We start from the raw sequence: 13694 nt of genomic DNA on the forward strand, positions 1-13694 counted from the left end.
ATGTGCTTCAATACTTACTGTAATGAAAACAGAGTACCCCTTAATGAAAAAGATGTAATATGATAGTTGTAGTTACCATGAAAATAGATAGGGAAAGTTACTAATGATAACCAGGAAACTGTAATGTGTTATTAATATATACACCCAAAGACTTCAGCACTTATTTATATTGTTTTCTAAATTTATAAAACACATATAAGGGCACATGTCTTCTTTGGCCAGAAGACTGTTGGGCCAGGGAAACCACGGCATGGTGGCCCAGGCCTAGTCTCCCAGCCACTTGGGAGCTGAGAGATGGGGATTTAAGAGTATCAAGCTGTGCTGAGGAGAGTTAGCCTGAGCAACTCAGTGAGGCTGTGTCTCCAAAACAGGCACACACAAACACCAAAGAACCCCCCCCCCGCAACCAACCAAACCACGGGGCTGTAGCTCAGGGGCAGCACTTGCTTAGCATGCACCTAACACCGAGCCCCCAGGTTCAGCCCCCAGCACTGTGTTAAACAAAAAGGCCAAAGAGACGTTTTTAGAACTTGCAATACAGATCCTGAATTCCTAATAATAAACGTTTTCCCACACTTAACCAGCAAGACAGTCACACACACACACACCCCTGTCCATCTACTAATGCTGTAAGTGGAAGGTAATCAGAGAGATCTGTGGAGCATTTCCATACGTTGGCTTTTCTTACGTCCGTAGACCTCCTCATGAAAGCCGTATACTTGTGTGATCTGCCGGCGTTGATGGTCTCCTCGCAGTATTGTAGTGCGCTCCAGATAGCACACTTTAATGCTACATGTAGAGTCCGTCTCCGCAGAGTAATAGCTTCTGTCCACATAGTCACCCGTGTAGCTGATGATCTTCCCCCAGTTCTGAAGAGTTCCATGTCGTCATGGAATTGGCCGTGCACATCTCCACAGACAGTAGCAGGGCAGCGAGCCTCCTGTACATTTGCTTCTTTTGTTCAAATTTCCTTAGCCTTTCGTACAACGTCCACACTTAGTTCCGTTCAGCTGCTCCACCCACTGGTCCAGCTCTTTGACGAACGCCTTGTTGTCCATGGTGGCTAGTCTTTCTTGAGTCTCAGATTTTCGCTAGTAGCATCAGGACGTTAGACGTTAACATAGTAATGACACGACCTCAATACAAAGTTTATTTTAGTTAGCCCAAGTTTACTCCTGTTACCTTACATATTCACAATGCCCCTTTCTTCCCCAAAGTCCTCCCGATTTAAATAATAAACTACAGTATTACTCTACCCGTAGGTCCTCTGCAGAATGACTTTAAAGTAGCTTTTTAGAAGGAAAACAAGGCCTTTAATTAAAAGTAGAAAGTAAAAGCAAACTTAACAGGGCATGTCCACTGGTGGGTCTGATTTTTCCTTCCACCCTGGTGTCTTATGTAGACTCTTCAACAGAACTCTGAGTCATGGCTGCCGTTTAGCCCCAGGACACTTGAGCTGGTTCCCATGCCACAGAGCTTCTTCCTAATTTCGTCCATTGTTGAACTTGAGACTTGGCACTCTCTTCTACTTGCTGTCACCCAGCTACACAGCCGGTTTTGGTGGGGATCCCCACACGTGTTGATCATCCGGATGTGCTGTCATTCCTTCTCTCAGGTGGATCCCTCATGACAGGCTCTGGCTTCAGTTGGGTTTGTTTAGGTGGAGTGTGGGAGTGTCTCCTCCCAGACACACAAACTACACTCTGATCTTAACCATTGCCTTGCCTTTTGATTTTACCTCAAGAGATTATTTATTTCCAAATATGGTCATACTAGGTGGGTCTTTATGATTTTCAGTGAAACGATAGCTGTTGATGGTGTGAAATGTTTTTCACTGTACCTAAGACTGAAGTAACAACATGTATGTCCAGAAGGCTTCATTTATTTTCCTTGTTACCACTTTATGGGTTTTAGTTTTCTTTTTCTTTTCTTTCTTTTTTTTTTTTTTTTTTTTTAATTTATTTTTTAAATTTCTATGTTCTGGCCATACCCAGGAGATCCGTCTGCTTTTGATTTCTCCCTTAAAAGTTACATGGTAAATTTTCTTTCTCATTCTTCTGAGATGGAAAAAATTTTAAATTATACTAAATTTAAAAAAAATAATAATTATTTTTTACACTGTTCATCTTATTGCTTGTTACTTATTACAGCCTGAGGCCAGACCAAAAAGGTGATAGTTACTCGGCTCCTGTGTGTCATTGGTGATAAATGGGTATCAAAGCAGGTACGAACATACTGTTCCTCCTGATAAAAGTTGGACCTAACACCTAACACAGCGCTGTTTCTTCAGTGCAGCTAAGACAGTTGGGAAGCTGCTACTGCAACACTAGCCTGTCTTGGTTAGCGTTGGACAGGACTGAGAACCCTAAAACAAGCATGTATAGACTGTGTTGTCTGCTCCAGCAACCACTGTAAGCCTCGACACAGGAAGAACTCTAAGCTGAGGTTCGCACCATAAACATCCATTAGACTGCAGAGGTTTAGCACAGAAGGAACACTAGTGGGCTTTATATTGTGTCTTTTTGAAATGATAATACGAGGCGTATGCTGGGTTGGATATGTTGAAGTTAATTTCATCTTTCTGTTATTTTAATGTGACTGTCAGAAAGTTTAAAGTAGATTGGCAGCCTGCTTTTGTTGGATAGTGTAAGCAAATGTGATGCCTTTTTTTTTTTTTTTTCATGAAAAACAAGTTTTCTTTTTGTTATCTGTTTTTATTAATGGGAGTTAAATAAAAATCATTACCTTACACACTTGAACTGTTCTCCTGTTAAGAATTTAAGAGTAAATTGGGTTGGGTGTGGTGACACACATCTTTAATCCCAGCTCTCAGGAGGCAGAGGCAGCAGATCTGAGTTCAAGGCCAGCCTCATCTCCATGAGAGAATTTGTGGGTAATTATCTTTATTACAAAATTGTGTAACATATTTATTATTATTATGCTAGTGCAGGTTGGGGTTTATATTTCAAAATTAGCTTATATGGTCATTTTTAACTGCTCAAGTAAAATGTGTTGAATTTAGACATGGTTTATTTTTCCCCCTTAAAACTAGAGATTCAAACTGAATTTACTCTCAGTTTGGTTTTGAAGGATAGAGGTGCATTTGAGCCTGGTTTTTTGGAGCAGGTTTTCCTGTGGGTGACCCTTAAGCCCAGAGAAGCTGTGGCTGTAATCTGTGCCTTGCCCTTCTGGACCTTCGGAGGATACCCACTACTACTGGACTGTGGCCCCTGCTTTCAGGGCCAGCATGAGCAGCCAGGCCTTTTTTTAGCTGCTGTCATTGGAGTCTGGAGTCTGGCCCTCTCAAGTTCCTTTCCTTTATAAATATTATAGGGATTACATCGATCCCACCCCGATTGTCAGGGTAATCTCCCCACCTTGGAATCGGTTAATCTAATCACATCTACAAAATTGCTTTTGCCTTGCGAGGTAACATATTCTGTGGCTTCGGGGATTAAGACATGAGGATTTGGGCCTGGGGAACATCATTCTGCCTACACAGGGTCTGTTTATCTTCAAAGGAAAGAATGAAATTTTACCTCTGTTTCCTATCAGAGTGTCTTGACCATCCAGTGGGCCTTCTTCCTCCTCTCACCAGGGAAGACTTGCTGGAAAGACCACTTTTCTTTGATATTGGTGGTATCTTGATTAGCATTTCCTTTGGCATTTGATTATCTTAGAATATAAAACACTTTAATACAGACATTTGAAAATGCAGTTTTCCCTTAAACAGTCGTTATTGAGAAAAATCTTACATGGATAGCAATGTTAAACTTTGACATTTACAGATCAGAAATTGTCAGTGCTTGTGGTGCCATAGCTGTTCTTTTGACACAGTTATTGTGTTACTGGTATCTCATCCTCACATCCCAAAAGAGAGGATATCAGAGACATTTCACAGTTGGATCTGGAAAAGAAATGAGGACTTGCAGAGTAATGTAACATAGTAAATAGAAGCCCCACACAGACTGGCAAAGCTTACATTCTGAGGTCCTAACCACTCGCTGTGTGTCACAGGGTGTTCTCCTTTCCTTTTAAATCATCTTTTCCTTTAGAAAGAGTCTACCAGGTCTCCCCTTGCTGTTCACAGTCATTGTACTAAGACAGTGTGTATGGCTTGGGTGTTGCTGTGCAGCACATGTGGTCACAGTGTTAAAACCAAGTGTGCATTTTCACATAAACAGTCAATTCAGAATTGATTAGCTCAACCAAAGACATAAGAGTTATGACTCCAAGAGTCAGTTGGAATGCAGTTTATAATTCTTCTCAGGTCGGCATAAAAACTCATGACGTAGAACTGAAGAGATGGGTCAGCAGGCTACAGGTGTGTGTTGCTTTTGTCCAGTCAGACAACTCACACCCTCCTGTAAGTCCAGCTCCAGGGGGACCTGATGCATCTGTTCTTCTCAAGCTCCTGCACTGATGTACACACAAACACACACTTATAAGTAAGATAAACCTTCCCAAACTCATCGCTTTACGTGACCTTTCTTAAAACTGGCTTACCTTGCCTGCCAGTTGGTAGATTCTCAGGTAGAAGAGTGGGCTTCTTGTCTTCAGGGTCTGTATCTTCAGAGAAAAGAAAGCTACTGGCCTACTTTGTAACTAGCCTGTGGTACCTTGAGGTTGTCCAAGTGGCTACCACATATTAATGGAAATGCTTTCCCATTGCCATTTGTTTTCTGTCAGCAGAGCATTCCCTCCTGTGATATTTGTAGTGGTACAAGTTGTGGGTAGACAAGTCATTGAAATCTTCCAGACACTGCCTGCCCACATCACCAGTTAGCCTGCTGAGGAATCACCTCCTTGATTTTGTAAATTCTGTTTGTTTTTTGGTTTGGTTTGCTTTTGCTTTTTCAAGACAGGGTTTCTCTGTGTAACCCTGGCTGTCCTGGAACTCTTTCTATAAATCAGGCTGGCCTAGAACTCGGCGATCTACCTGCCTCTGCCTTGAGTGCTGGGATTAAAGGAGCACACCCCCACACCAGCTCTATAAATTCTGTTTAAAATGGAGGCATGCTTGTGCTGCTCGGCAGCAGTGACTCCCCAGAGAAGACTCAGGGGTTGCCCTCTGCAGATGGAAACTGCTGGAGAAGTGATGACGTTCCAACTGTGGCGGGTAAGCAGTGCCCGTGTGCCCACAGTGAAGCTAGCGGGCCCTTGATGAGATGGTCCTATGTTCAGGGAAGTGGCAGTCACAGGAACAGAGGAGTAGGTTGGCTCCTGGCCTCAATTTGTGTGTTCCATCTTTGTATCCACTACAGGGGCATATTATATTAATCCTAACCCATGTGGCAGCTGCATGGTAACTTCATGGCATTTCTTTTTTATCCAGTAGTGGACAACTACTGTTGCTAACATTCCTCACTCCTGGTGCCCATTGACTGACTGTTGCTCATGTGGAAAAATCACTAGCTTGCCTTGAACAGCAGAGATAGACATCCACAGATTATGAGATAGGTAGTTTAGGTTATCAGTTTTCCATAAAGTACCAATCTGTTCACTTAAAATTGTTGTTGAAGAAAAATTGTAGTTGTTCATTGTCCAGTGATAGTTATGCTTGCTCCCACAGCTGTTGCCCCCAGATCTAGGCCCTACATCTTGTTACGGAGCCAGTAACCTTGAATTTGAGCTTTTACACAGCAGTTAGTGGACAAATATAGATTCACGGGTCAGAGAGTCATTGAGAGAAAAACATAGGGTCCGGAAAGATTGCTCAGTTCCTTGCAAGCATGAGGACCTAAGTTTGATCCTCAGCACTCATGTTTTAAAAGGGAGGGGGGTCATATTGAGGTGGCTTAGCATTAAAGGAGCCTGCTGCCAAGCCTGATAACCCGAGTTTGATTAACCCACATGATGGATGGAAAGAAGCAGCTCACTCAAGTTGTCCATATGCATACTGAGGCACACACCCATAATGCCTGCATTGGAGAGGCAGAGACAGGAGGGTTGCGGGACTTGCTGGCTAGCAAGTCTGTCCAAGTCAGCGAGGGCCACGTTCAGGGGGAGGGCCAGTGAGCTGGCTCAGTGGGTGAGGGCACCTGCGTTGACCTTTATCCCTACTGGCTGGAAAAAGAGAGCTAACTCCTGAAGGTTGTCCTCTGACCTCCACTTGTATGCCATGGCACATGTATGCCAATACACATACACAATAAATAAATAACCAAATAAATGTTTAAAGAGTAAGTTCGATAAGGTGAAGAGCAGTCAGTGAAGACACTGTGTTTATCTCTGCTCTCCACGTGCACCAGTGCATACATAAGCACACAATAATAGCTTTGTGGTTTGGTTGGTTTTGTATATTCAGATTTTTGGTTGAATAGTTTGACCCGAGTAACTTCCTACCTTAATCTTGGTCTGGCCTCACGTACTTTATATTTTATTTTAATGTTATTGTTGTTAATTAAGTTATTGTTACTGTTATTACAGTTCTTTATCCTTTATTGGGTTTAAATTTCCCTTTACAAAATATGCATGGATCACAAATGTGCCTTTGGAAGAAATTGCTGGTGTTAGTTGTGCTGGCGTCACTTCATACTGACTGTGATGTTTTCTCTGTTTACCGAGAGATGAGTACCGCAATGTAACGATGTGCATGTTCTCCCCTTCTCCCGCTGCATGCAGGGATTCGGGTTCGTAACTTTCGAGAATAGTGCTGATGCAGACAGGGCCAGGGAGAAATTGCACGGCACCGTGGTAGAGGGCCGTAAAATCGAGGTGCATGTCTTCAATAATTCAATTTCTCGTTTATATTTTTCTCTCTCTTTGTGTACTGCCTCACTTATTTCACATTTGGAACCCTGTCCTGTCCGTGTGCACACCCTGTCTGTTTCTGTCTTCACCCCCTTGCACTACACTGTAAAAGTAACAACTCCTGTCTGCTTTTCCCCTGCTCTTGGTTGTTTGAGGTTGATTTGGGAGGGTGGGAATGTGTGCTTATCTGTTTTTTCATTGGCTTTTTTTCCTCTTCCAAAATGTTCATCCTTCTGCTCTCTTGATTTTTTTTTCCTTTGCTTCAGTTTGCGAGACTCTGAATTCCTATTATGAGGCCTAAGCAAAACTAACTTTAAAAATGTCTAAAAACTATCTAGCTTTTAACATTGTGTCTTGGAGGCCAGTTCCCCTCCATGTGCATTTGATAAGTGTGGATAGACAGTTATAGAGGTTTGGGGGGGAGGACAGACTCCAAAACTTTGATAGTTTTAAACTTTACTTAATACCAAGAATTTCAAGGCTTGACTCCAAAGTTGACAAATGGCAGTCTCTCAACAGAGGGTTCAGGGGCAGCTGGTGGCATAGATGGACAGATGTGATTGTAAGTCAGCCCTGGCTCACCAGCAGTAGAGTGACTCACGCATTGAGGGTTAACTGGCTCCTCTCCCCTTTCCCAGTTCTTTAAAGTATTAAATATCAAAGCCACCATTTGAGTAAGATGTCTGCATATTTTGCTTTTTCCCCCTTTCCAATGGTTTAGCATTTAGGGCCCTTCACTTGACTCCCTCTTTCCATGGTAACTATACTCAATGCTGGCGATGGTGCCCGTTGGCGGTAAGTGAATCACAGTGTTAGAGAAGAAGCTTTTAAAAGTGTAATCACAAAACAGTTCAGAGAGAAAAAGTCCATCTGCCATCTCACATTAACACTACCAGATGTGGTTTGACTTGCTTCTCTCCCTCCCTGCCCTTTTATTTTCACTGCTGTGGGGTGATGTCGCCTGGACTTTGGACGTACATCCTGTCTTGTAGCAGTCTGAGCTGTTTGGTTACTGACTTCATGGTGATTTTTTTCCCCTTGCGCATCTTACTCAGAGTTACTTAACTCCAGTTTGGCTGGTTTTATTACTGCCCTTCTGCCCCCTTTCCCAACCACTGCTCAGCTCTTCCCTGCAGACCCTCCTCACGTTCTCTCCAGTTTTTCCCCGCCACTGCTCCTTCCCTGGCTTCTCATTCCTGCCCCTCCTTTCTCCCTCCCTGTCCCTCTCTGTCTGGAGCTGTGGGTGTCTCTTGCTGACTGGTAGTGTCTGCTTGGTTCTGGCCACTTTTGCTTTGAATTGCTCGGTGGCTTTCTGCTCTAGCAGCTGGTTCAAGCCCTTGCTCCATTCCAACCTTGCTGTTCACTTTCCTCTTCTTTCCAAGTTGTTTTTCTTTTCTGTGTGTGTGTTAACTGCATGCTCTCAGTCTCATTGTCGTTGTCTCCCATTCTTTCTTTGTAAATGTGAAATGTTTACATTATCTGGTGGTCAAACTAGAGTAAATGGAGTTTCAAGTTGTCTTCACACAGGAAGGGGGAAGTTCATAAAGGATATGAGATGTTTTTAAATTCCAGTTTTACCCAAAATTGGTCTTAATAACATAAATCTAGGACAGTGTATATTCCGAGAGGCAAAGTAAGCTGGCCTTGGTAGCACAGCCTATAATCTAAGTATTCAGGCTTAGGCAAGAGGATCACAAGTTTGAGGCCAGCCTGGATATATAGCAAGTTCCAGGCTCAGCCTGAGCTGCCTGGTGAGACTTTGCTTTAAAAAAACATTTATATTTTATAAGCTTCAAGCTCAAAACAGGCTGTGGTTGAGTTTATGTTGAGCCTGGGGTTGGTGCTAAGGCCACCAGTGTCCTAGCTTCTAGGCTCTGCCCCTCCTTTCTCCAACAGCACCCTCTCTGTGAGGCCTACTTACCTTGTCATGGAGAATGCCTCCTATTGTGTGCTTTGTCATGGGGTAGAGAGGACCACAGGACAGGAGAAACAAGTACTCAGTCTTCACTGCTGAGCAACTGTGCCAAAGGCCCTCAGAAACTTCATCTTAAATGAGTAATCCATGTGGTCTAGAAAATTCAGGATGGTCCTGCAGACTGCCAACACAGGGACTCTTTGGTTCCTCTATTTATTTACTAATCTCAAACCGTTTTTAAAAAATGTAGAACATCAGGACAGTATGTGACATCAACATCATGGCTCAGGTGACAAGCCTCTGTTTTATTAACAAGCCTCAAAGCTCATTTGCAGATATATTTGCTCCCTTTACTTTTTCCAAGTTGTTCTCAATACAGAGACATCTTAAGACTGTTCAGAGAACTTGTAACTGCACCGTGTCTCTGCAGTGCCAAAAGGTAGAACAACCATAGTTTTCTATTTGGAGACCAAGAAACTACATTTTACTCTTGTTAGCCTCATTTAATAAGCACTTACATTAAAATTCTGTGAATATTTTATAATGTTGTGTTAATGATCTAAATGCTGTCATACATTTACTTTAAATGATGTACTGTGTTATTGGGTGAGCAGTATAACATTCCCTAATGTGTCTCTCCCGCCCCTCTTGTCTACTCATTATTTTTAGGTGAATAATGCTACAGCGCGAGTCATGACCAACAAGAAGATGGTCACGCCATATGCAAATGGTGAGGAGTTACAAGCTGCCTTGGGGGAATGTTTGTTAAGTAAATATATGAAATTTTTATGACTTTGTAGGACCATCTGCTCAGTTCACATTCACCCTATTAGAATAACGTTTTATCTTTACAGATTAATTTTCCCATAGGATTAAGCTAAGCTTTTTCCTTACAAAGGTGTTTTGATCTCAGTTAACTTTCATCTTTCTACACAGTACCATCATGCCACTTGAAGCTACCTGTTAGGGCAGCGTGGATAGCCTGTGAGCACCCCTCTGCAGCCTCTGTAGCTCCTTGTGGCATGGGAATTCCCCACACAGCCCTGGTGGCCCAGGTGTGTTTTCTTGCTAATTCCTCTTCACAGGAGTGTGATCTGGATCAGTAGGAAGGAAAACCTAGTCCCTTTTGTAGTTGTAGATTCCTTGCTTTCCTTAAAACCTGTCGGTAATGGCCATTGGGCTTTCGGGTGTATGTAGCTCTTTAGTCCATGATGATATAGTTATGTAGTAAGCTTAACAAATAAACACTTGTGAGAACAGAATTTTCTGTGAGTAAAATGATGGGCAGGAGAGGGCAAAAAGCGCCAGCTTGTACAGGCCTACAATATGAGTTCAGTAACTGGAAGCTACTTGAAAAGCCATGTGTGGTAGCCCACATCTGTAATCCCAGCACCTTACCTTGAGATCAGAGGCAGACACAGGAGAAGAGGCAGAAGTTTGCCAACTAGCTTGAAATATGCCATACGGCAGCAGACGCAGAGAGGCCCTGCTTCAGCGAAGGGAAAGGAGAGAGCTGACTTCAAGATGTTGGCGTCTCATCTCGTCACCCTCCGAGGCACACCCACACCCGAACTGTTTACATACAGAATCTTCTAAAATACAGAGCTTAGGGCTGAAGAAACAGCTCAGGTTAGAGCACATACTGATCTCACAGAGTTCCCAGCACCCTAGCTCTGGAGGGAAACGAATTTGTGCACGGGTGCATGCACATGAGCATTTTTATTCTTTTTGGGAAGTATGTATGTATGTGTGCCTGTGTACAAGGAAGTCAAGGACCCTCAGACCTATATAAATCTGTTCTCTCCTTTCATTCAGCATATGGGTCCCAGGGATCAGACAGGCTTGGCAGCAAATGCATTTACTCACTGACCCATTTTGTTGGCCCTCATGAACATTTTTTGATCAGAATAGGGAATTGGATTGACAGTGAGTTATTTCAGCCAGATCATGATGGCTTACACCTGTAACCTTGGCACTAGGAAGGCCAAGACAGGAGGATAATGAGCTCCAGGGCACATAGCGTGGACTACATAGGGCCAAGTAAGGGCTTGGACTACATAACTCCAAGCCTGATGACCTGAATTCATCCCCAATGCATACATGATGAAAAGAGAAAACCAGCTCCTGTATACTCTGACTAATATACATGCATAGTGGCTGGCATGCACGCACCCACTCACGTGAGCATGCGTGCATGCACACATGTATACACACAGAGTAAATGTGAAAAAAGAAGAATGAGCTGCAATTTCAATAGAACTTTCAATAGGCCTTTCCTTTTCTCTGTCCCTATATTCATAGCATGGCAATGGCGAGGGAAGGTAGAATGACAGGGTGTGCTACTGCTTAAGTGTTTAGGTACAGTTCTCCTTAGCACTAGAGGGGTGGTGTGCATTGCTTGCTTAAACAGAATCCTCGCCATGTTCCTATTACTATATAAAGGAAGGGTTTCCAAGCTGGGTGGTAGTGGCACACACCCTTGATCCCAGTACTCAGGAGGAGAGGGAGTACCAGGACAGCCAGGGCTATACAGGGAAACCCTGTCTTAGGGGGGAAATTTTTTCCCAACATAATATTATTTGGAAACTCAACATTTCTAAATCTTGAGCTTAATGTTTGACAGCAGTCTGGTGGCTTCAGACCTTGAGTAATATGTTCATTAAATATGTTCATTATAAATTAAAAACCTCTGATGCCATGAAGCCATTGACAGGAGATGGGAATGGACTTCACATTTTATTACTAGTGCAAAGTGCTGTTGGGATGGTGTGTAAGGAAGTGTGTGGCCAAATGGTACCAAAATAGGTGTTCAGGCTTCTTTCCTCTTCCAATCTCAGAGTATAGATCCTCTGGTTTTAGTTCTGAGCACTGTCTGCCAAACCCCCACAGAGTATTTCTGTTTCCTCCTCTTCCTCCTCCTCCTCCTCCTTCTTCTTCCTCTTCTCCGTCTCCTTCGCCTTCTCCTTCTCCTCACTCCCTGTTCATTTTCCTCCCTCTATCTTCTTTTACTGTTTTAGTTACATCTGTTGGTCAGGCCAAAAGCAACTTTGGGGTCACAGTTTTATCGTTAATGGAAGTCAGGGCAGCTCTCAAGCAGAAATTGTGGAGAAACACTGCTTGCATCACTGAAAAGCTCAGACCACCTACCTAGGGAATGGCATTGCCCACAGTGGGCTCAGCTCTCCTGCATCAGTTAGAAATCAAGCCAGTCCCCACAAATCAATCCACAGAGCACTCTGACCTGAACAGTCCCTCTCTGCCTTTCTAATGCTTCACTCGGTCACCCCTGCCCACGTGCCCAAGCCCTCCTCCCCTCGGTGGTGCTGCTTAAAGACTCCGCCCTCGCCCTTTCCTTTAAAGACTCTAACCTGGGGAGGAAGGAGCTCCCAGAGATGACTGAAGCCATCTCGGCCTGCAGAGTTCACTCCTGTCCTCATAGAGTCTTAAATGTTCACTGTCTTCTTCTCTGTTTCAGGCTGGAAGTTAAGCCCAGTAGTTGGAGCTGTTTATGGCCCTGAGTTATATGCAGGTAGTACTGTACTGCTTCCCTTTCTGCTACTTAATGGCTTTGTAGCTTTCCATTTGTCTGTCTTTGTAACCTTTTTGTGTTTGTTGTTTGTTTGTTTGTTTAATGCACCTAGCATCCAGCTTTCAAGCTGATGTGTCCCTAGGCAATGAGGCGGCTGTGCCCTTGTCAGGAAGAGGAGGCATCAACACTTACATTCCTCTAATCAGTAAGTAGCCTACACTGACATGGCATGGATTTTGACTGTTGCCCTATGTGCTAGTTAGGTCTGTTTTTGTTCTCCTTGCATAATGCAGAACTGACAGAAAACATTCTTGAGGGGATACTATGCAGGCATAAGGTTGTTGTTTATTTCAAATGCTGGTTTCTATAAGCTTCCCCCCCCCCCCATCTGATTGCAATCCTTCTGGGAATCTCCTTTCTCAACATTCTCTAAACACTTCCCCAGTTGTCCCCTGATATGCCAGTAAAGCAGCTTACAGCCAATGGCGGAGCGGGGTAGAGAAGAGGAAGTAGAGAATTCAGTCACAGGCAGAATTCCAGAAGACATCACGGGGTGGGGGGGGGGGAGCAGCTGAACAAGGAAAGTGACAAAGTTTGAGTATCTCAGAGATTTACTCTGAAGGAAGACAGACTAACTCAGAGGGTTAAGAATAGAGTTATAACTGCTGAGTATTGTGTTATGAAGCTTTATTTTTTAAATGATTTATTTAATTTTATTTTATGTGCATCGGCGTGAAGGTATCAGATCCCTTGGAAATGAAGACAGTTGTGAGCTGCCATGTGGGTGCTGGGAATTGAACCAGGGTCCTTTGGAAGAGTAGACAGTGCTCTTAACCACTGAGCCATCTCTCCAGCCCTATGAAGCCTTATTAAGCAAATAATATAATAGAGTCTCAATTATTTGGGTGAACGCCGGGTTAAGAGTGAAACCAAGACACAAACACAGTTTTATAAAAATAACTTAACATAGATACCACAGTGCTCTGTTGTGTGTAACTCACTCTAGAAGCATCCACAAAACAAAATCACTGAAAAGTGTACAGAGAATGAACATGTAAATATCCTATATGGATTTGATCATAAGGAAATCAGAAGGTAAGAGCAGTCTAGACTGCATTCCTCAAGCTGTCCACTCTCCCATGGAGTATCACTCACACAGCTCCAGTGTCAGTTACAGGCCATTGTCTTACTGTCTCTAATGTCGCTTGGACCCAGGCCCTTTTCCCCTGGCAAGAGATGTAACTAAAATAGATTCGGCAGAGTGAGATGTTTCTGCATGACTTCAAGAGCAGAGCACATTTAGAACAGGCCTTTGCCAATGTCTGCCTCATGAAGTATACAGGGGGACTACAGAGGGTAAAATATTTTAGAGACATGGGGGTGGGGGGGAATTCAAGGACAACTAAGGCTACACAGAGAAACCCTGTCTTAACAAAAAAAAAAAATAATTTATATATATATATATATATATATATATATATATATATATATATATAT

At 43.2% G+C, this 13694-nt stretch overlaps 1 protein-coding gene across 12 annotated transcripts in view; it reads left to right on the forward strand.

Moving 5' to 3' along the window:
- The window catches only part of Rbfox2 (RNA binding fox-1 homolog 2), a 234783-nt gene that overhangs the window by 206395 nt on the left and 14694 nt on the right, over positions 1 to 13694 (forward strand). For all 12 annotated transcript variants that reach the window (XM_055626305.1, XM_055626310.1, XM_055626306.1 and 9 more), the window contains 4 exons: positions 6625 to 6717; positions 9338 to 9398; positions 12144 to 12197; positions 12310 to 12402. In XM_055626305.1, coding sequence (XP_055482280.1) covers positions 6625 to 6717; positions 9338 to 9398; positions 12144 to 12197; positions 12310 to 12402 — 301 coding nt within the window. The remainder of the gene's footprint in view (positions 1 to 6624; positions 6718 to 9337; positions 9399 to 12143; positions 12198 to 12309; positions 12403 to 13694) is intronic.

This window comes from Psammomys obesus, unplaced genomic scaffold (assembly GCF_907164565.1).
Source record: "Psammomys obesus unplaced genomic scaffold, mPsaObe1.curated_primary_1811, whole genome shotgun sequence".
Taxonomy (NCBI): Eukaryota; Metazoa; Chordata; class Mammalia; order Rodentia; family Muridae; genus Psammomys; species Psammomys obesus.